This window comes from Rhamphochromis longiceps, linkage group LG12, assembly GCF_057381845.1.
Source record: "Rhamphochromis longiceps isolate RC_006_pf linkage group LG12, R_longiceps_female_GT1.1, whole genome shotgun sequence".
Taxonomy (NCBI): Eukaryota; Metazoa; Chordata; class Actinopteri; order Cichliformes; family Cichlidae; genus Rhamphochromis; species Rhamphochromis longiceps.
The window spans coordinates 27,333,051-27,354,842 of NC_140568.1; the positions used below are offsets into that span (position 1 = coordinate 27,333,051).

The 21,792-nt window shown below is 40.4% G+C and overlaps 1 protein-coding gene across 2 annotated transcripts in view; it reads left to right on the forward strand.

The window, feature by feature from the left end:
* Positions 1-2,042: 2,042 nt before the first annotated feature.
* The window catches only part of ap1b1 (adaptor related protein complex 1 subunit beta 1), a 30,112-nt gene continuing 10,362 nt past the window's right edge, over positions 2,043-21,792 (forward strand). The window contains exons 1-21 of one of the 2 annotated variants that reach the window (XM_085425530.1): positions 2,043-2,116; positions 4,188-4,248; positions 6,162-6,267; positions 6,383-6,518; positions 6,790-7,035; positions 7,249-7,439; positions 7,544-7,765; positions 7,880-8,000; positions 8,103-8,198; positions 9,479-9,594; positions 10,494-10,659; positions 11,478-11,576; positions 12,216-12,475; positions 12,808-13,012; positions 14,585-14,614; positions 14,703-14,840; positions 14,930-15,075; positions 15,198-15,327; positions 18,457-18,541; positions 19,084-19,170; positions 19,717-19,871. In XM_085425530.1, the coding sequence (XP_085281656.1) occupies positions 4,212-4,248; positions 6,162-6,267; positions 6,383-6,518; positions 6,790-7,035; positions 7,249-7,439; positions 7,544-7,765; positions 7,880-8,000; positions 8,103-8,198; positions 9,479-9,594; positions 10,494-10,659; positions 11,478-11,576; positions 12,216-12,475; positions 12,808-13,012; positions 14,585-14,614; positions 14,703-14,840; positions 14,930-15,075; positions 15,198-15,327; positions 18,457-18,541; positions 19,084-19,170; positions 19,717-19,871 (2,772 nt within the window). In that variant the 5' untranslated portion in view covers positions 2,043-2,116; positions 4,188-4,211. Of the gene's footprint in view, positions 2,117-2,375; positions 2,418-4,187; positions 4,249-6,161; positions 6,268-6,382; positions 6,519-6,789; positions 7,036-7,248; positions 7,440-7,543; positions 7,766-7,879; positions 8,001-8,102; positions 8,199-9,478; positions 9,595-10,493; positions 10,660-11,477; positions 11,577-12,215; positions 12,476-12,807; positions 13,013-14,584; positions 14,615-14,702; positions 14,841-14,929; positions 15,076-15,197; positions 15,328-18,456; positions 18,542-19,083; positions 19,171-19,716; positions 19,872-21,792 lie in introns of those variants that run through there. The other variant, XM_085425529.1, reaches the window with a different exon arrangement.

The window sequence follows — 21,792 nt, forward strand, 5'->3', positions numbered from 1 at the left end:
CGAGTGTCTGCATGTGTGCAGGGGTGCATGAATAATGGATACTGTAACTGGAAACTGAGTCTACTTTGTGAAGCTCTCACACAATCGTCATCAATATGACAAGCCAGACTCCAGCTACAGAGCCTGCATTACTAGCTTTTTTGGTATTTTGCATGTGTTGAAGGGTGTAAAGTTGGAAAGCAGTTGTACTGTTTAGTGGGCTGCAGAAACCATAGAATCTCAAGAGCTTCTGAATTTGAGTGAAGGAAAAACTGATATTAATATTTGATGATTGTTTTCCACACAATGTGGAGGCAAAGAAAAGAAAATGTTGATAAAATCGTTTTTGCTGGACACTAACAGAGCATGGCCTGGGAATGGAGAGTGTGTATATCTTTATGTACATACTGTATGGGAATATGTACAGATTTGAAGTAAAGAGGGAAGTAGTGCTGGTCTAATTTATTTATTTATGAAATCAGCTTTCATGGGCTCACATGACATCTGTTTCTCAAGTTCGAGACAACAGACAGAATCAGTGGAAATGTTGTTAGTTAAAAATGAGAGTGATTTGAAGGCAAAGTGAACTTATTTATATGGTGTCCCATCTCTTAAAGATACAGTAATTTTATCATGTGTTGACTCCTCACTGCTACAAATGATTCATGATGTATCAGTATTGTTAGAGCGACATTGATTGCAATATGTAGCCGGTGGGCAGTTTAGCGTGTATAAACACATTACACATGTACTCTTAATTCTTTTTATTTTACATTTGTTTTGGCTTGTTCGAACACCGATTTGGTGTTTTAAATGTACAGGCTAACTGAGCCATGACTTCTACAATCTTAAAACGATTGATTGTCCTAATCCGCTCTTTCTGCCTACAGAGGATTTTATGAAATGTTCATAAACATTTGGATTTTGCCCCAATCAGCAAAATCCGAATGTTTGTGATCAGATGCCATTTTCACTAAAACTTTGGTTAAATGTACAGATTGCTTGACATTGTGGAATTTGTGTGTATGAAATACCAATACTACAATGTTTCACTTTTTTTTTTCTGAATTTGAAAATGCTGTCAAATTGTTCTTGTAATAAATCTTTTGCTCTGAAGTTTATGATGATGCTCTGGCCATTTTTTCATGTGTAGCTTTTGGCACAGCAGTGACTGGATTTTCTGTGCTACAGTGCATGTCAGAGAAAAGCAAAGAAGTGCTTCTGTTATTCTTCATGCACAGTGTTACTCACTATATTTTTATACATAATAAATAATTAGTTGCATAAGTAAGACACGACTAAATATGGCAATGCGTCCTGCAGATTTTGCTTCGTGACGTTCAAAATGGAGTTAAAATGCTGCAGTTGTTTCTCCTCACAATGTGCTTGAAATGTTCAATTTTTATTACTATTTATTTGGATAAAATAATTCAGCTAATCCCTACATAGTCTTTTATAATTATAAGTTCAAAAATATTGTAAACATTTTTGTTTTAAACTTTTGTTTTAAACCTTCCAGTGTTTAGTCAGTCTGGAAACTAGAGCCTTAGGAGCTAGAGCCCATCCCAGCTGTCATAGGGCAAGAGGCACAGATAACCATTCACACCAAGAATTTAAAATCACCAGTTAACTTGACATGTCTTTAGAATATGGCACCCAGGGAGAGAATGTAGACCATTCAGAGATGACTGGACAGCAGGACCTTTTTGCTGTCATGCAACGGTGGACCAAAGTGCTATCTTTTTGTAGAAATTAGTATTTGGTGATCCTCATTTAACGCCTCATTTATGCACATAAACACTTGCTATCTCAATACAGTATAAACTGATACACAAAACACTGGCATAATATTATCAGTCGAAAGGTTTAGGCCATAGATTTTATTTATTGTATTTAGGTAGTGTTTTTCCTCAACTTCCCAAAAAACTACTCTGTATGTAGATTTAAGTAGCCGGATTGGAGCTAAAAAGAAAAGCGCACAGCGTTGACAGAGTTCCTGAATTTCTTTGTCTCATTATGACCAGCCCTGCATGAATGAGAGCTGACGTTGCCTGCCTGTTGTTATTTTGTTAAAAGACGGAAGTAAATCAAGTAGGAGGGGACGAAGGCCATCACAGTAACTGCTACGCTTGTCACGGTAAGATATTTGTGCTTGCTGAATTCACTGTATGGCGAGTTTAATTTTAACGCCAGAAGGTACGCTAATTCGTTGAGTAAGGTCTTAATTACCCCGACAGATTAAGAGCTTAACTGTCCCGGCAAAGGCTTCCTTAAGTCCCTACTTAGAAGGTCATGTCTCAGCTTTGCTAGCCAGAGAAGTGGTCAGGCGCTAGCTGACACTGACAGGCACACTGCACCAGGCTGCTATCCTTTAGCATTAGCTTCATTCATCTACTCTAACTGCTGCAAACATGCAGGAGTGGGCAAATCAGTTATGCGTGAGTAGTGGATTGAAATGCACTTTCAAATGCGCAAATATCGGCTGCAATTTAGCTCATTTTGGGTTAACTACTCAACTACGTGTGCCTTCTGTCGTACAGACTCGAGCCAGCTATGCTAATGCTGTTCTAGCCTAATGCTAGCCAAGTAGAGAACATTTTCTCAACTTTGTGTTTTATCTATCTGTGTAAGGACAGCTTTTGTTAAATACTTATGTTGTAAGATCAGAAGCTACGTAAGAGTACACGAGAGTTTCGGTGTCAATTTAGGGCGGTAGCAGTGTGCTTTATCGTACAAACGGATCGTAATCGGCTAACGTATTGCTAACTACGTCGACAGTTGGGCTCGGTTTTGGTTAACTTATGGCTAGTTAGCGACTTGTCGGATGTCGACTGGTACCTGAAACCCGGTGCTCTAGTTAATGTGTTTTTCAGTACCATTAATAACAAGTTAACATGTCAGTCTAACAGGATTCATTCATAAATGTAGACGTGTGTTGAAGAGCCTAAAGGGTTATTTTGCGGAATATTGTGAAGGAATTTTCTCTTTCTGTGTTCTACCATTTGACTGAACTGAATATAAGTGGGATTAATGAAATCATTATGGGTTTGTTTATTCACTGCAGCAGTGTTTTTACATATTTGTAACACAGTAATAATAGATATTCAGTGCATAGTCAAGGAAACACTAACTTATTTCCATATCAGAAAGACTTTAAAGAGACAAATTCCACATGTTAGTATGAACAAGCCATATATATGTTAAACATAAACTGCTGTCCAGTTAAGCTACTAGTTGTAGGTGGTTGAGTTTAAATACCTGATGCCAACCTAAACATTGGCCAGTGCTTAAGAAAGGTGAAGGGGATGGTGCAGGCAGGGTGGAATGGGTGTAGTTGAGATGTCAGGGCTGATTAGTGACAGAATACAACAGAAAGAATGTATGGTGGGATTGACAAACAGACAGGAGGCCAAGCTAAAGGTGGCAGAATTAAACGTGTCTTTTCATTTAGATTGACCAGGATGGATAAGATTAGTAAAGAGTACATCAGATGGACAGCTCAGGTCGAGCAGCTTGGAGTCAAAGTTAGAAAGAAGGCTGAGGTGTTGTGGATGCATTGGGAAAAGGATGTTGAATATGAAGCTTCCAGGCAGGATGAACAGACGGAGACTATAGACGAGATTTATGGATGGAGTGTGTGACAGGAGGATACTAGGGATTGGGTGAGATGGAGGCAGATGATCTGTTGTGGAGACCTCCTAAAAACGACCAGCTGTCCATAAGCCAAAAATGTTAAAATTTCATGTAAAAACACAGGTTTTATTTTTCCAATAGTATTTTAATATTTTACAATTTTCTCTGAAATGTGTCAAGCAGGCATCTTTGTACCTTAAACTTAAAAGAAAAGTAAAAATAAAATGAAATGGTGCCTCGAGGGCAACGGGATGAGGAGGTATAGCTAATGATACCCAGAAGAAAACATTTAATGTTGGCTGACAAGAGTTATTGTTGGCCCCATACATGCTGACCAAGATGATTTTTTTTTTTTTTTTTTTTGTAAAGAGAAGATATTAGTGTCTGATTTCTTAACAGAATCCATTGTTTTGATTTCCGATAGATCCCTACCATTTATTCAGAAGAAGACAGGAATTCCTTTTATTTCCCTGTGCTTGCATTTCTAGTATTTCCTGTTGTTCTCGTGATGCTCCAAGTTTCCAGTCAGGAAAAGATTTCGCTATCATCTTTCTCATCCTGTCATTCGTTTGCAGGAGAATCGACAATTTGGATCCAAGATGACGGACTCCAAGTACTTCACCACTACCAAGAAAGGTTTGAAACTTTGTTCTTTAGAAGATTTAACATGGTAAACTCCTTAGTGCAAGATTATAATTATTGTTGTTGGTACCTACACATTATATTTATGCGAGTGCTTTGGGATGTTTTTTTTCTCGCTGATAAAAAAAAAAGTTCTGTAGATTCCCAGTAAAATGATTTGGCATGTATTTACTAACTTCAAGTCTATGAAACCAAGCACATTTACTTGTTTCAAGAGCAAGCATACTGTGGTATAACTAGGAATGTTACCGAACTATAAGATAGATTTAAGTAAGGAAGAAACAAACAAAACAAAACAGAAAATGTACCTAAAGATGTCATCTCACAGCTTTGTATCAAAGTTGTTCCCAAGAACAAGAGCTTTGGCTTTTGTATATCAGATAAGACGTAGTGAGAATTAGCTCTCAGTGAGATAACTGCTAGGCCTCCTTGTATTTCAGCAGCTCCCCTCACACAATGTTGCTCTGGGAAAGTCTAGAAGCCCTCTTTGTTCTCTCACACAGGGCTTAAGAAATATAAACAGATGCTAGTAAATGATAGTGTACCAGACTCCTTGGTTTTTAAGGATTACCTGAGACATAAGAACAAGTTTCCTTCAAAATCTTCCCCCCGTTGGATCTGCCTGATGCTGTGTTGTGCAGTGTGGAGCTCACATGCAAAAGAGACTTTGAGTATTAATTTGCCTGGGAAACACTGAAGTCTGCCGATTCAAATTTAAGCTTATAATTTGCAGTTTTCTTGCAGTGTGTAGTTTGTACCCTAATTAGGCAGCTGAGTTAGACTGCAATAAAAACTAAATTAAACGTGATTCTCAAATTAAAAAAAATAAAAAATTCTGTGTACAATTCACCACAAATAGGCAAACACACTCCTTTTGTGTTTATATTTGACAGACACTGTATACACTCTGCTTTAATAACACTGTTCTTTACTAGCTTTGTGTTTACACAAAGTCCTGCGTTTCCTCATCTCTGCACATGTCTGAGATAAGCTCAATGTAGCACAGATGTGCAGGATGAAAAAGACATGTTTGATATCTTTGTGCACCCATTGTGCAGATAATGACATTATTGTAACTGTAATGTGGCTGTTGAGTTTAGTATAGTAATGTGATTACAGTGCAATGCTAATTGTAGGGCAACTGTATGAATTGGTTTCGCTAAACTGCTGAAAGGTTTACAGCAGCAACATAAGTGCTTCTGTAAACATTTGCTGATGAACTCATTCACTCTCCAATGAAAAGATTACATTTTAAACTAATTATGGTTTTAGATAATTCAAGGAAATAATTGTTAAGGAAATAGCAACCTCCCAGAAGTATTTAGATGAAAACTACAGGTCTAGGTGTTTATTCTACAACCCACTCCATTGTTCTGTCTGTGGGAGAAAAAGCTCTTGCACCGCGTTCATTATGCTTACAGCTGACAGCCAGTCAGCTTTCTGACAGAGAATTGTAAAATGTCAGCCAGTGCGTCCACTGTCTAGTTTGCACATTTTAATGTTGACAAAGCACTTTCATCCTATTTGTGTACCAGTTGGATTACGCAATAAGATGTTTCTAATTAAGATGTTTCTAAAAGATGCCCCTCCCCCCACTGGGCTCCCAGGCCTATCAATCACACATTCGCAAAAAGAACAATTTAATTATTGCTAAATACTGTAGTTCATTTAATAATAGTTTATATTTTCTATTATACATCTACACATATCAGAAGAAGGGTGTGCTTGAAGCTTTAAAATAAATTTAGTGGAGTAAAATAGAAGTGCTTTTCAGCCAGTTTGCTTCACAGGTCACTGACCCAAACAGGACTGGTGTTGACCAATCAACTCGCCCAGCATTTTTTTTCTAGCCATGGACATTTATACCATTTCATGTTTTTAATCCTATCTCTGTCTCTTGTGTACAGGGGAGATCTTTGAGCTCAAAGCAGAGCTCAATAGTGATAAGAAAGAGAAGAAGAAGGAGGCTGTAAAGAAGGTCATTGCATCCATGACGGTGGGCAAGGATGTCAGGTGAGTTAGAGGGGAAAATATCAGTGAAAATCATGTCTACAAATGTAGAGTAGAACTGCATACATGAGCTCTCACTGTGAGTCATAAGTTGTATAACAGCTCGTCTCTCCTTCAGTGCTCTGTTCCCAGATGTTGTGAACTGCATGCAGACAGATAACCTGGAACTGAAGAAGCTGGTCTACCTCTACTTGATGAACTACGCAAAAAGCCAGCCAGACATGGCGATCATGGCTGTTAACACCTTTGTGAAGGTAAAGCTCAGTTTGTCATAAATATGTAGATGCTGTAAGAAATGATCAGCTTTTTAGGTGATCTTTGACTCCTGTTTTTTGTTTTTTTGTTTTTTAAATTAATTAATTAAATTTTGGGACAGAAATATTGTGGACCATTTTACATGGTCAAGGATTTTGATACAAACAAGAGTTAAATCAAATTTAAAAATTGCTTGTGTAATGCAGGATTCTTTAGAAATTAATAAAATATTTGCAACAGAACTTCTGACCTCATTAAATCACCCATTAGGACTGTGAAGACCCCAACCCTCTCATCCGGGCTCTTGCTGTTCGTACCATGGGCTGCATCCGTGTGGACAAGATCACAGAGTACCTCTGTGAGCCTTTGAGAAAATGTCTGAAGGATGAAGACCCATATGTGAGGAAGACGGCTGCTGTTTGTGTAGCAAAGCTTCATGATATCAATGCCCAGTTGGTGGAGGATCAGGGCTTCCTGGACACCCTTAAAGATCTCATCTCTGACTCCAACCCTATGGTACGACTTTTTAACGAAGCCTTTTTAGCTGGCTGTTGAGCCAGCCATGTTTCTTGCATGTGACAGAGCTGCCTACAAGCCATAGCTCTATCGTTCACTGATAAGCCCATTGTTGGCGTGCAGATGTTGAACATGATGTCAGTGATCTCTTTTGTAAGTGGGCATGGTTTTCTTCCTGTTAGCATTTATCTGTGGCTTTGTCTTCATTTGTAGGTTGTCGCAAATGCAGTAGCAGCGCTGTCTGAGATTGCTGAGTCTCATCCCAATAGTAATCTAATGGACCTGAACCCTCAGACCATAAACAAGTTGCTGACAGCTCTTAATGAGTGCACAGAGTGGGGACAGATATTCATTCTTGACTGTCTGGCCAATTACACACCTCGTGATGACCGGGAGTCCCAAAGGTAAGGAGACGGCTTAGTCCTTGTGCTTGTCATTAAGTTCTATTCACTGTGGATTAGTTTTAATTTTCTGCTCTTCCTTTTCCAACATTAATAACACCTGCTAGCATCTGTGAGCGTGTGACCCCACGGCTCTCGCATGCCAACTCTGCAGTGGTGTTGTCAGCGGTTAAAGTTTTAATGAAGTTCATGGAGATGCTGCCCAAAGACTTGGACTATTATGGCACTTTACTGAAGAAGCTCGCTCCTCCACTGGTTACACTCCTCTCTGCTGAGCCTGAGTTGCAGTATGTGGCGCTGAGAAACATCAATCTCATTGTCCAGAGACGGTAAGCCTGAGGAGAGGGTCTCTTTGCCACGTCTTTAATAAACTGTCATATTTCAGTTAGACTCCTTTTTTTTTTTTACTTTGTAAACAAGCAATGTTTAATGTGTCATTGCAGCCCAGAGATCCTGAAACACGAAATGAAGGTTTTCTTTGTCAAGTACAATGACCCCATCTACGTCAAACTGGAGAAGCTGGACATTATGATTCGCCTAGCATCTCAAGCCAATATTGCTCAGGTAAGAAACCCACATCTATAATGCAGCATTATCTAAGGATGCTCCCAAGAATAAATCTATTTAATAGAATCCAGTGAGTGACACACATCTGTCCTGCTGTAGGTGCTGGCAGAGTTGAAGGAATATGCCACTGAGGTGGATGTGGACTTTGTGCGTAAAGCGGTCAGAGCCATTGGCCGCTGTGCCATCAAAGTTGAGGTAAGCGAAGGTGATGTCATCAGACGCTTCATTGGTTAAATATTTGTGTTAGCTACATAGTGAATGCCTAGGTTTGTGTGTTCACTTCGCTGGTAGTTGAAGATCACAGTGCTGTAAATAGTTAATCTACTTGCCACCAACCAGTAAGACGGAGTTTCAAACACAAGGTGGTGCTGTCATCATGGCATTGTTATGTGTTAGTTCCTCAGACAAATTGAACTACAGCTTATTAATATTTCCATTTTGGGGAAGTATGAGTATCCAGCACAGGATTCAATAGAACCTGTTACCGTTGACATTTAAAATGTGGTTTCATTGTGAAGTGAAATTAATCTTCAGTAAAACCAATGAAATCATTTTCTGCGCACTACACAGATGTTATCTAGCACTGTGCATCAGGAAATATTCATGACTGTTTAAAAAAAGAAATCCAAAACAAACAAAAAGCAAGTGTTGATGAACCGCTCTGCTGCTTCATGCTGTGCTAGTATGACTTGGTGGAAGTCCTGCTTTAACCACTTGCAGGCTGCAATTTCACCATAGACCCCACACTCTGTATTCTCCTGCTCTCCTCTTTCCTCTATTCTAACCCTTTCTACTCCATTGCTGATTCCACGGCTGTCAACTCGGTTCTGTTAGCACCTCGCACAGAGAGCAAACATCAAATCCTGTGTCAAACTGACTCAACCTTCATGTCAAGGATCATCGCTGGGAATCTGGCTGTGACCCAGAGACCGAAGAGCAGTTTTCAGTAGAAGAGCCCACACTGTCACAGCCTGAAGGCAGTGCATCAAGTCCAGAGTAGCATGCCAGCATATTAACATTCATAGAGTTGTACACCATGAATTTGTCTCCTGGGATCCAACTGTCAATGCAAAGTTCTGCTAAAATGACCTGAGGTGTCTGAGGGACAACTTTCAGCAGACACGAGCTGAGCTGTGGTACATAGCATTGCTCATGCAATTGTGCACCCACCAACACAGTGACCACCCACTAACCCTAACCCGAAATAAAATCTTCTTTTAAAAAATGTACTGTTTAGACACAGTGGATGAGATCCAGCATGTTTAGAGTGAGACTTTCAGGGAGTAATACAAAAGTAGCAGGACTGTAGAAAGCGATGTGTCAAGGCTCAAGGAGATGTCCTTCAAGAGAATCTCATCCACATTAAAATCAAGTACAATTTTTTTTTATTTTTTATTTTTTTATACAAGAACACTTACTGAACTACTTAATCTGCACACCAGTCATTTTTTTCTTTCTCTCTCTCTGTTTGTTAGCAATCAGCCGAGCGCTGTGTCAGCACACTGCTAGACCTCATCCAGACTAAGGTCAACTATGTGGTGCAAGAGGCCATTGTGGTCATCAAGGACATCTTCCGCAAGTACCCTAACAAGTAGGTTTCTTCTTGGACATGTTTGTTTTCACATTTTCCACTTTACTTAAAACTCTCTCTGTGTTTATATGAATAATCCTCACATTTATCAAATGTATGACAAAGACTTATAACCCTTATTTACATATGCTGTTATGCACATGTAGTCACCTCATCATTCATTTCCTCTTGATCTTTAAATAAGCAATGAAAACCTTTTGATCATAAAGACAAAGTGTTTCCCTCTAAAAACCTGCTTGTAGTCGACGGTACTTGATTGTACCTGGCTCAAAGGGTATGTTGGTTTGTCTGGAGTCCAACTTTGGCTGTGGATTCAGGGGAGTGCCTACACAGCTGCAAGGCTGTGAGCCTCTAAGGGAGCAGCTTTGCAATGTTTCCAGATCAGCATGCCTTGTGCGTTGAGCGACACGAGTCACTGCCCAGGACAACCTTTGGATTTTCTATTAATTAGGCATTTGTGCTGTAGCATTTTTTTTAATGAAAGCAATATGTAAATGGACTAAATTATTATCAAGCATTTTATGCAGATCAGAAATTCACCAACCACTGCAGAAAACTTCATAGTTTGGCATGTTGCCTGCGAAAGACAAGGAAACAGAGCTAAAAGGAGAGTGAATAATACATTTACATTTGTCAGGGTGCCAGAAAACACGACTCCAAAGCAGTGTTAATGTTGTTCTATGTCTGCTGGATATGAAAGTAGGCAGTTATTTGCTACCACGTATTACAAGCCAGACATGTGGTTGTTTGATCAGATTTTATTATAGTTATTTTGGTCAATCTCGGCAACAAACAGATGAATGCTGTTCTAAGAAAATAACTGCAATTTGCATTTTGTCAGTCTTGCGTTTAAGTGTCTCTGAATCTGATGCACTGATGCTTTGTGTCACTGTTTGCAGGTACGAGAGTGTGATTGCCACTCTGTGTGAAAATCTGGACTCTCTGGATGAGCCGGAGGCGCGTGCCGCCATGATCTGGATTGTAGGAGAGTACGCTGAGCGCATCGACAATGCTGATGAGCTGCTGGAGAGCTTTTTGGAGGGTTTCCACGATGAAAGCACTCAGGTGTATTTAGGAGGGTGTGGGGAGGTTGTTATTTGAAAAAGTCAATATTTAATGGAAGCTGCAGTAATAATTTGCCATCAGTGCTGGGAGTAACAGATGCGTCCTTTCAAGCAGGAAATCATTAAAACCACTGGTTAGCTGTAGCAAAGGATGAGAAAGCATAAACCATTTTGAAAGTACCAGAGACCTTTTTTTCTTTTTAGTGAGCTTGCTCAATGATTAAAATAAGAAAAAATAAAGAAACAGTGGAACAAAATTTCTTGTGACTAACCGTGATTAATGAGAAGGCTTTACAATATTTCAGTGTGTCACTTCTTATATGTGGCTCAGGGGCGTATTTGTTGAAACGCCAGCCTTTACTCTGAAGATCTTTCTGCCACAGCTCACTGTCGGATTACACAGCTTTGCTTGGTGTTAGACTCTCCCTAAGTAAATGATTGATTCCCATATTATTGCCTTGGAAATATATTCCATTTTTATTATTGACTGATGAAGGAAAAAGGACACGTTAAGCGCACTTACTCATTGTGTATTCTGTGAACATTACGCAGACCTAACACAAGGGACTGTATTGTCTGAGCTAACCAGTCAGATATTAAACAATTTGTTTTTTGTGCTGTGCAGTGCATGTGTAAAATAGTCTTAAACTATTTACTGCTAGAAAGGTGTGTCATTTATGTAAAACATGTTAAAACCTCACTGCGTGTCTTAAACTGTCGCACAGTGTTAAGGTACATCTTAATGATCATTTATTCACTTGCTTTTAAAAGCAGTGCGTGAGCATTTGTAACACATTTGGTGTTCTCACTGGCCTCTAGGTGCAGTTGCAGCTCCTGACTGCAATCGTCAAATTGTTCCTGAAAAAGCCAACGGAGACCCAAGAGCTGGTGCAGCAGGTGCTAAGCCTAGCCACACAGGTGAGGGGGGGCGGGGGAATAAGCAGTCTACGTCATACATGCTATTTTTCCTGTCAGCGCATCCTTTATTGTCTGCTTTTTGAACTTTGTTGCTTATTTCTTTTTTCTTTTAGTTGTGTCATTTAAACGTTATTAAAAGGGACTTCCTATTTCTGTTCCAAAATCCAGACCTTTTATAATCCTCTCACAGATTTACATTTATTCATTTATTTTTATTTTTCCAGTACTTGTGTATACTATTGGCAAACATGCAAAAAAGAAAATGGTAATTTCACCCCTAAGTCCAATTTTTATGCACACAAACATTTATTTTTTCTTGTAAAAGGCTAGCAGAAAGCAGCAATGTAGAGACGATGTGCCTCGCAACTTCAAAGAATGAATATATTGGCTATTCACTGAAGTAACTTTTAAGCTTACTTGATTTTCTTAGAACCCTGGGAACTTTGTGCTTTTCTATGCTGAGAAAAAAAGTACAGTGTCAGATTGCCTCATACATTATCCAAATCTTACCACTACCCTAAGGCAAACTCCGTTTTTGATATCTTTGTATAACTTCTGGGCCAAGACAGAGTCGAACATTAAGTATTTATTAAACATACAACATAAAGACATTCCTTATGACTCATCCCTTTTTCACAGGACTCTGATAACCCAGATCTAAGAGACCGAGGCTACATCTACTGGCGTCTGCTCTCCACAGACCCTGTGGCTGCCAAAGAGGTGGTTCTGGCTGAGAAGCCGCTGATCTCTGAGGAGACAGATCTGATTGAGCCTACACTGCTGGAGGAACTTATCTGCCACATTGGTACTCTGGCCTCTGTCTACCACAAGCCTCCCAGTGCCTTTGTTGAGGGCAGCCGCGGAGTTCAGCACAAGAGACTCCCTGGCAGTACTGAATCGTGAGTCATAGACTTTAATTACTTTGACACTGCAGGCAGAGGGCTTAGTTTACTTGAGTGGAACTGCCCTCTTAACTATGGTGTTTTGCTTTCAAGAAAATCTGCTGAGTATAACTTGCATATAGTGCCAAGCTGTGGAGCATTTCTTTGTTTGTTCCTTCTTTCGGATGTAATTCATTACATCCATCTACCATTATTCATATGAACTCGATTGAGTTTTATCAGGAGTTTAATGACAAATTAGGGGCTTCATAATAACCAAAGTTGTCATAATGCATATGGCTTAAACATCATTCCCCCCCCCCCCCCCCCCCCCCCCTTGCTTTTACCAGTGGGGAGAGTGAGAGCCCTGACACAGCTTCTGCTGCTGCAGTTTCTGATGCCCCTCCGGCTGTCATCCCATCCCAGGGAGACCTGCTGGGAGATCTTCTCAATCTCGACCTGACACCTCCCACCACCACTGGACCACCACCACCAGCCTCTAGTGGCATGCAAATGGGTGCTATGGACCTTCTTGGAGGAGGACTTGACAGCCTGGTATGTCTTCTGAACATGATTATTTAAGTGAAATTGAAAGGCTGTTTATTTCACCCAGAGGTTTAACATTAAAGACGCCCAGTAACGATAACAGGGGGCCAAGCAGCCATGTAACATGCATACAAGCCGCTTCTGGTAAACAATTGAAGTGAATGTTGGTGCACTAAATGGAGAAGTGTTGACTGATTCTTTCCACAAAGTTTTATGGCTGTGCCTCAACTGTAACCAGTAGGTTGCAGCTGAAGATCCATTTATGCGAAAAACAGGGAATCACTTTGATAAAGCCAAGTTTATCAATGCTCATGGCTACTTTTGACATACTGGATTTTAAGAAGTTTCAAAACATTTTTACAGGCCATTTTTTTCCAATTGGGACAGATCCAGGCACATTCAGATTTTTCAAAATCTCAGTGTTTGATATATTGCCACCAGACTTGATGTATGGACTCTCCATGTCATCTGAAAGTTGTCTGACCACTGATAGAACAACACATTAATAACAGGGGGGAAAAATTGACATGATGAGCTCAAGTTGCCATGGCGACTGCTTGGCCTCCCCCTCATCACTGCTTGCAGCTATTGTATCCTTGTATTGTGTCCTTTTCTACCTTTTGGTGCCTTTTTTCTTTTGACTCTTGTATTTATTCCCTTTGTTCAATGCTGCACCTGCAGATGGGGGATGAGTCTGAGCCGGTAACTACGTGGAAGGGGAGGGCTTAACATTTATAAACCATATCAGGCCATTATAGAATATAAAAACAGTTTTATTATGTTGTTGTTTTGTTTTGTTTTGAGAATGTACCTAAATCTCTTCATTCATCATTATCATCTTTATTGTCCTGATATATGTCGTAAACATGATGTCAAATCCTTAAGTCCATCTCTTATCTCTGGGCTCTGTGGTGTCTCATCTTTCAATCAGCCGCCCATTCCCCTGCGGATGGACACTCCTCAGTCACCTCAGCTCCCACATCAATCCCCATCGCCCCCAGATTACAGCCCCACTGAGGTTGGTCCAGGGGACCGTGCTGGACCACTAAAGGCCAGCACCAGTCTTGAACCCTTCTCTTGTCCCCTGTTGTGCCACCGTGTCCCCTCTGAATAGTCATCCCACAGTGATATTAGTCTGTTTGCACTTTGCACTGTCAGTCCCCCCCCACCCCCCACCCACACTCCCTGTAGGTGAGATTTTAATGACTCACACCTGTGTTTTTGGTCAAATTTCTTTCCGTGCACAGTAGTTTAGCTTTGTCACAGTGTGAAGTCGCAATGACAGTACACCTATTTATTGAGCAGCAGTTTAACAAAAAGCTCTTGGATTTCAACAACCAGTAGGCAGAACTTGTGGATGGTAAAAAGTGAAGTACATAAAAGGAGTCTTACTGTTCTTTTATCTCCTTTTTGCTGTTACTTGATATAATGATATAAACCCCATAGCTGTCATCATTCACTGAAAGACATTTTAGACTTCCACCCCCCACCCCTCAATCCACCTCTTTAAACTTGTCAGAAAATAATTTAATACTGCACTAAATAACTTCAATTACTTCTGTGCTTTTTCATTCTGCTCAGCTTGGAGGAGACCTTGGTGGAAGTCCTGCTGTAAGTCATTTTTCAGAATTGTTGTTGGCCTTTGATTGCTCAGTACAAAGTGACATTGAATGTGAACATGTTGCTGTGTAACCCACAGATTGGGGCTGGTTTTGGTGCTCCCCCAGCTGCAATGCCAGCCTCTTTCAGTGCCCCTGTCAGCGGCGGTCTGGATGACCTGTTTGATCTCGGAGGGGGAGTTGGTATGCCTATGGGAGCCTACAGCGCCCCCAAAACTGTAAGTTTATATAAGCTGGGGAAAGATAAAAAAAAACAAAAAAAACAGAAGAGATCCTTCAGAAAATAAATGATCTTGTCTCTGTTAAGGTTTGGCTTCCAGCTTTGAAGGCCAAGGGCTTGGAGATATCAGGCACTTTCGCCCGCCGTTCTGGGGTCATCCAAATGGAGATGACCCTCACCAATAAAGCTATGAGTGTCATGACTGATTTTGCTATACAGTTTAACAGAAACAGGTAAGACCAGCTAATAATCCGTACAGGGTTTTCACAAGATTGAAGCTTGATACGATAGACCTTGAGCAAACCCTGCAATGGATGCTCATGTTTGCCTTTTTCTCTTCTTTGTCTCGCTTAAGCTTTGGTCTCGCTCCAGCTGGTCCACTGCAGGTTCTAACTCCTCTCAGCCCAAACCAGAGTATTGAAGTGACTCTTCCCCTCAATACTGTGGGACCTGTCATGAAGATGGAGCCTCTTAACAACTTGCAGGTATAACCTTCACTTGTGTTCATTCCCCCTGAATTATTTATGACATTGCTACTTTTTGTTTTGCTTGAAATGACAGTGTTATTCTGTCCTTGCTTCTGTATTCGTTTTCCATGAATCCAAACTTGGCTGAACTTTTCAGCGTCACAGTGTGGCAGTAACATAAGCTATCAAACACATGACTGGTGTCGAGAACAAATCGGAATAAGTGGTTACATATTTCCACTGTTTTTGAATTTTCAACACTTTATCGTCCTGAAATTTGACTTTATATTATGACACCCATTGCATAGATTCAGTAAGTTTAAATGGATTTGGCATGGTTATTTAAGGTTTTTCATAATTAAACAGAAACATTACTCAGCTTAATCTGTCAAATTCTAAATTAAAGTTCACAAAATTTTAACTTATGAATCATTTAACCTGATATATCCAGTGGACTTCACATTGTCTTTTGAGGCACTGACCCGAAGATATGACCATATGTTCTAACTGATTAGTCAAGTTATACTGCTGAATTCCCACACTGTAAACTGTAATGTGATTAAAGCGTAAAACAGACTTCAGAGCCATAATGATTTGTTGAAAATGTTAAAAAAAAAAAAAAACGGCAGAGCCTGTCTGTTTCTTGATTAGGGCGGCTCTTTTAACTGGCCAGCATGGTGGATGGGTGCTGTGTGCAGCTGGAGAGGGAAGATAAGAGCGCCTTAGGGGGCGATGGAGGTGGGATTGGTCATTAGCGGTCTCACAGCACATGGCTCTTTTGTTTCTCCTGGCCTCAGTAGCCTCGCTAACCTTTCTGCGGTGCTGCCTCACGGCCCCGCTTTGATGGTTACTGTTGTGGGTTTGACATCTCCTGAGATATGTGTTGTATTTTGTTGTGATGAAGGTGTCACATAATATTCTGAGTGCTCTTTTAACTATTTACTTGTCGAAGCAGTTTGTTTCTTACACTCGTACGCTGGCAACATCTGGACACAGCAGTTAACTGAGTCTCATCCAAATAATAATAATGCTGCAGTGGAGACTTTACCTGAAAAATGGCAAGCTACTCCTGCGTCTTTTTGTCCATAAAAGGGGACTTTACAGAGCTGGAAACTATTGTGCTGCCAGTAGATTAACTTGAAGGCCGTGTGTCAGATACTATTAGACTGGAAGTTTGTTTTTTCTTTATTTCATTTCTCTACAGTAGATGTCAGACCCCCTCATCTTGGGCATCTAACCCTTTTTAATAGACCGCTAGATCAGAATGGAGCTTTGTGGTCTTTTTTTTTTTTTTTTTTTTTTTTTGTGCTGTCCTGTGTTGCACTCAGGAATAAGATGCCCTGTAATGAATAATTCATGAGCCATTCTTCTGCCATGCTCTGTTTGAACTCGCTGTTCTTCTTTCAGCACCTCTTTGTTCAACAGCCCGATCAGTATCACTGGCTGACGCTTGTTACTTCGTGTGCTCGCTTTCAACCACAAGTTGCTAGAGTGTTTCTGTGTCCTGTAGTTTTTCCTTGCATAGACTATGAATTGTCTGTTTAAAGCCTGTGGCCAACACATTTTTTTTATAATTTTATATGTGGTTGTTGTTTTGGACAGTTTTCAGATTTTATTTTTAACACTGTCTTCTGTTGTGATCTTTCTCATTTTCATGTTTATTTATATCTTGTTGTAAATCATATTTCAAGGCTGTTTGTAGACTGTTAATTTGATTATATTTAGATCTTTGGTGATAAGGTGAGGGGCCAGTTATGAACACGACTTTTAGTAATGATGTTATAAAGTGGAGTCCAAAAGTTTTTTTTTTTGTTTTTTTTTCCCCTGTATTTCTATGTCCACCTGCCAGTAGTGGGAGTTTGGTGCTTTAGGAAATGTTCAGGTGGATGTGATGTGCTCATTAAAAGTTGAATCAAGTACATAAACTAGCAAATATTCCTTGGTTGCTATAAAAATAGCTCCTTTTCAAGTTTCCAGGCTTGTAGCATTGTGATAGTGAGAAATGTGCCTTCAGAACTAAGTGAAAGTGTCAGAAGTCAATTTGTTATTCTGAGAGATGAGAGGATTTCTCTGTGTCAAGTCATGTCTGAAAGTTTCTGAGGGGGTCGTGCATTACACTACTCTAAAACAGGGTGCGGAAACTGGATCAGTTTCATCCAAAGCATGGTGAGACGCAGCGTAAGTGAGCACACCATCACAAGATCAACAAATCAAGTTTTGTTTTTTGTTTTTGTTTTTTTTCACTGAGAGGTAGAAAAGCAACTTCAGCACTGATGCAGAATTTCCTGAATAAAGAATAAAAGGCTTGAAAACTTGTGTCAAAACAAGGCTGTCTAGTACTCAGCTGTTTTGCAGCTTTAAAACATTTGTCAGGAAGAAAAACAAAATCAAAACACTCGGTTAGCTTAGAAATAGCAGTGGAAGGAAAAAAATACTATTTGCTATTTACCATTTCCACATTTGTGGCTGTGACAGAGGAGTGTATGTAAAGAGAGAAACCCTGTGGGCTGCATCTGTGTAGTTAAGGATTTGTACTGCTGCAGCCATAACCCACCTTAGATGTTTTCCACAGTGATCTGAAGACCAAGCAACGGTCCCCGTCCTGGACCTTCCTCCTTTGTCATGTTATGTAAACTCCTGAACATTTGCGGGTACTTGAACACTGAGGAAGCGAAGCCTCGGTGTGCTATCAAAAACGACTCTTTGTATCATTGTCAGATCACGCTGGGATAAAATGGTTTATCCGCTTTGAGCAAATGTGTCCATTTCCAAGTGGCTCCAGGGCTGCTGTCATTAAAGTAAAAGGAGGCAAACTAATACGTGGTTATTCTGAAAATTGGAGATGGAGCTTTTCAGTCAAATTGTTAAGCTGGTATTAACATTTTGTAATGAAACATTAAGGATTAAATTTGAATCAAATTCTTAATCGGAGCAGTGGCCTCAGACTGTTGGGCTCCACCGTGTTAATACCTCCGTATTTGTGTTTTTGAATGCACAAGTTATCGTAACAACTTTAGCTGGTTATTTAGTAGACAGTGCACATAAGCAGTAATGGCCATCCTTGGAGGGCACTTGGAATGTAATTACTCATGTAATGCTTCATGCTTGTCCTCCCTTCCCCCTCTTTCGATGTAATCACTCTTGCAGGTGGCTGTTAAGAACAACATTGACGTATTCTACTTCAGCTGCCAGTACCCCATCAGCATGCTGTTTGTAGAGGACGGGAAGATGGGTGAGTGTTCCTTGGCAAAATCTCTTCACTTAAAAAGGCCGAAGCCCATCTGACGTCAGTGATAGACACGTACGTTAGTGTTTGAGTGAAGGTGACTGTTCGGCGCATGTGAAGCAGTCAGTGACGTAGATGTATGCAAGTGTCCAGCTGCTTGAACTCACTCACATCTCGGGGCTGCACAGCTAGTACTCCTCGATTGCACACCAGTGATATTTTCTGCCTCTTTTTTTCACGTTTTGTTTCTTGAGGTCATTTGATTTATTCTGTGAAAACGTGTTGGCATTTCTCCCTGTGGAGCTTTCTGATGGGGCTAGCAGCAGGACTGCAGCCAGAGGCTGAGATTTAATGCTCCAGAGCCTGAACAACAACAGGAAGTCTTGTGCTAAGCTGCTCACTAATTACTTGGACTTTTTGTTTTTTTCCCCTCTTTAATGCAGTATGTACATTTTCCTTTACGAAAAAATCGACTATGCTTTCAGATGTGCATTTGATTGTGTGCTCTGACAATGCACTCATCACTAATTATATCTCCTCCTCCACAGAGCGGCAAGTTTTTCTTGCTACATGGAAAGACATTCCTAATGACAGTGAGGCCCAGTTTCAGATCAAAGACTGTCATCTCAGCTCAGGTAAGAAGGATGGTTGGAGAATGGAGAGTGCACTTGCTTAAAAAAAAAATCCTATCCAGACATATTCAGTAGCTTCTGTAGCCAGCACAGTCCACAGCTCAGAATCAGATCCTCGGTAATGAAGCAAATTGTATTTGATGGGAACTCATCAGCTGCAGTCCCTATTTATGTGTGATAATTTAGTTTTACACAAGTGTGAGAGCAGCTGAACTGGAGAAGAATTCCTAATGATGGCCTAATGGAGATTTTCCCCCCCAAAGATTAAATTTCATCCTGATGAACATAGAGAGAGCATTTCATGTCCTGCTTGGGCACAAGAGTGAGACGATGGCTGAGGGGAAAATTCTAAATGAGTCTGTTGCACTGACAGCCTGGAGTGAAATTTTAAGAAATGGAAATAAAAGAAATCCGTAATGATTTGGTGCGTTTTAATAATGGTTTTAGTCGCTGATCGTGGCAGAAGTCAGTGAGTAACTCCATATTAAGTAATTGCTAAACTAGATTAAACCTGCAATTTAAGAGTGTTTCATTATGCTTCCTCTACAGATGCAGCCTCTAACAAACTGCAGGGTAGCAACATCTTCACCATAGCCAAGCGCACAGTGGACGGTCAGGACATGCTGTATCAGTCCATGAAGCTCACCAATGGCATCTGGGTGCTGACTGAGATGAGGGTGCAGGCAGGAAACCCAGTCTACACAGTGAGTACTGCTGCCCTGCTGCCTGTGCTGTGGTACTTACTCATGACCAGGAATATGGCTCCTTTCAATATTTTGATGTTGACAGTAAATTATCACAACTACAGCATATTCATGGGCATTTTTTTCTGCTAAAGATGGTCCTTGTAACCTGTTCTGGGATAACATAATAATAATAATACATTTTATTTATAGGCGCCTTTCAGACCCTCAAGGTCACCTTACAGTAGCACGTAAACAATACCATAAAAAACATAAGAAAAATGTGTATATATAGCAAACATGGTAGATAGAATCTAGACATAAACAGTCATAAAAGTCTAAAAGCAAATATAAAAACTGAGCAAGGTAAAAATGGCCTAAGACAGATCAGGTGTATGCAATTCTAAACAGATGGGTTTTGAGTAGTGATTTAAAAGTGGTGAGATGGTGTGTGTGGTCCGTAGAGCAAGTGGAAGTGCATTCCAAAGTCTCGGGGCAGAACAACTAAAGGCTCTGAGTCCCATGGTAGTCAGGCGAACAGGTGGAACAGACAGAAGGGAAACTGAAGAAGAGCGGAGTGTACGAAGGGGTGAGTATGTATGGAGAAGATCGGATAGATATGGAGGAGTAAAGTCATGAAGCTCCTCAGAGACAAATTGACATGGAGGTGAACTGGGAGCCAATGGAGCTGTTTAAGAACAGGCGTTATATGTTCAGTGGATCTAGTTCTGGGAATAATACGAGCAGCTGTATTTTGAACCAACTGCAGTTTATGGAGGGATTTATGAGGTAAACCATAGAGAAGAGAATTACAGTAATCCAGACGAGATGTGACAAGAGCATTGACAAATATGGCGGTACTGTGTGGTGTGAGTGAGGGACGAAGGCGGTTAATATTACGGAGAAGAAAGTAGGAAGACTGAGTGATATTATTTATATGTGCTGTGAAGGACAGAGTGCTATCGAGAATGACACCAAGACTCTTAACCTGAGGGGAGGGTGTGACAACAGAGTTATCAGTGGATAACGAAAGACTGGTTGGAACTGTAGTCAGTTTTGATCTGGTGCCTATTAAAATGAATTCTGTTTTATTGCCAAAGTTGTGAGAAAACCAGACCTTGATTTCACTTAAACAGTCAGAAATGGATGTGGGTGGGAGAGTAGCTGTGGGTTTGGAGGATAGGTAGAGCTGGGTGTCATCTGCAAGCAGTGAAACTGGATGTTATGCTTCCTAAAAATATTACCTAGGGGTAGGAGATGGATGATAAAAAGTAAAGGACCCAGGACAGAGCCTTGGGGTACACCAGAATTAACTGGAGTAGATACTGATCTGTGAGGGAGTAATTGAACAAACTGTGAGCGGCCAGAGGGATAAGAAGTAAACCAGGCGAGTACTGTACCATTGATGCCAATAGATGCTAATCTGTGAAGGAGGATGCAGTGGGAGATGGTATCGAAAGCTGCTGTAAGGTCAAGGAGAATGAGGATGGATATAAGTCCAGAATCAGCTGCAAGCAAAAGATCATTGGTGATTTTTACTAGGGCTGTTTCTGTACTGTGACATGAACGGAAGCCGGACTGAAACTGTTCGTACCAGTTATTTCCAATGAGATGATGATGAACCTGTGCAGCCACTATCTTTTCAAGAATTTTTTTTCTAGGAAAGGGAGATTTGAAATTGGCCTGAAATTATTTAGATTGGAGGGATCTGAACCATTCTTTTTCAGTATTGGAGTTATTATTGCAGTTTTAAGAGAAGAAGGAACAGAACCAGATATAAGAGAGGAGTGTACGATATTAGCAATCAGTGGGGCAAGAGACGGGAATGAGAGTTTAACAAGATTTGTTGGCAATGGATCAAGTTTACATGATGATAACTTTAAGTTAGTAATTATGGAAGATAGCTGAGTTATTGTGGGAAGTTCAAAATTGGATAGAGAGG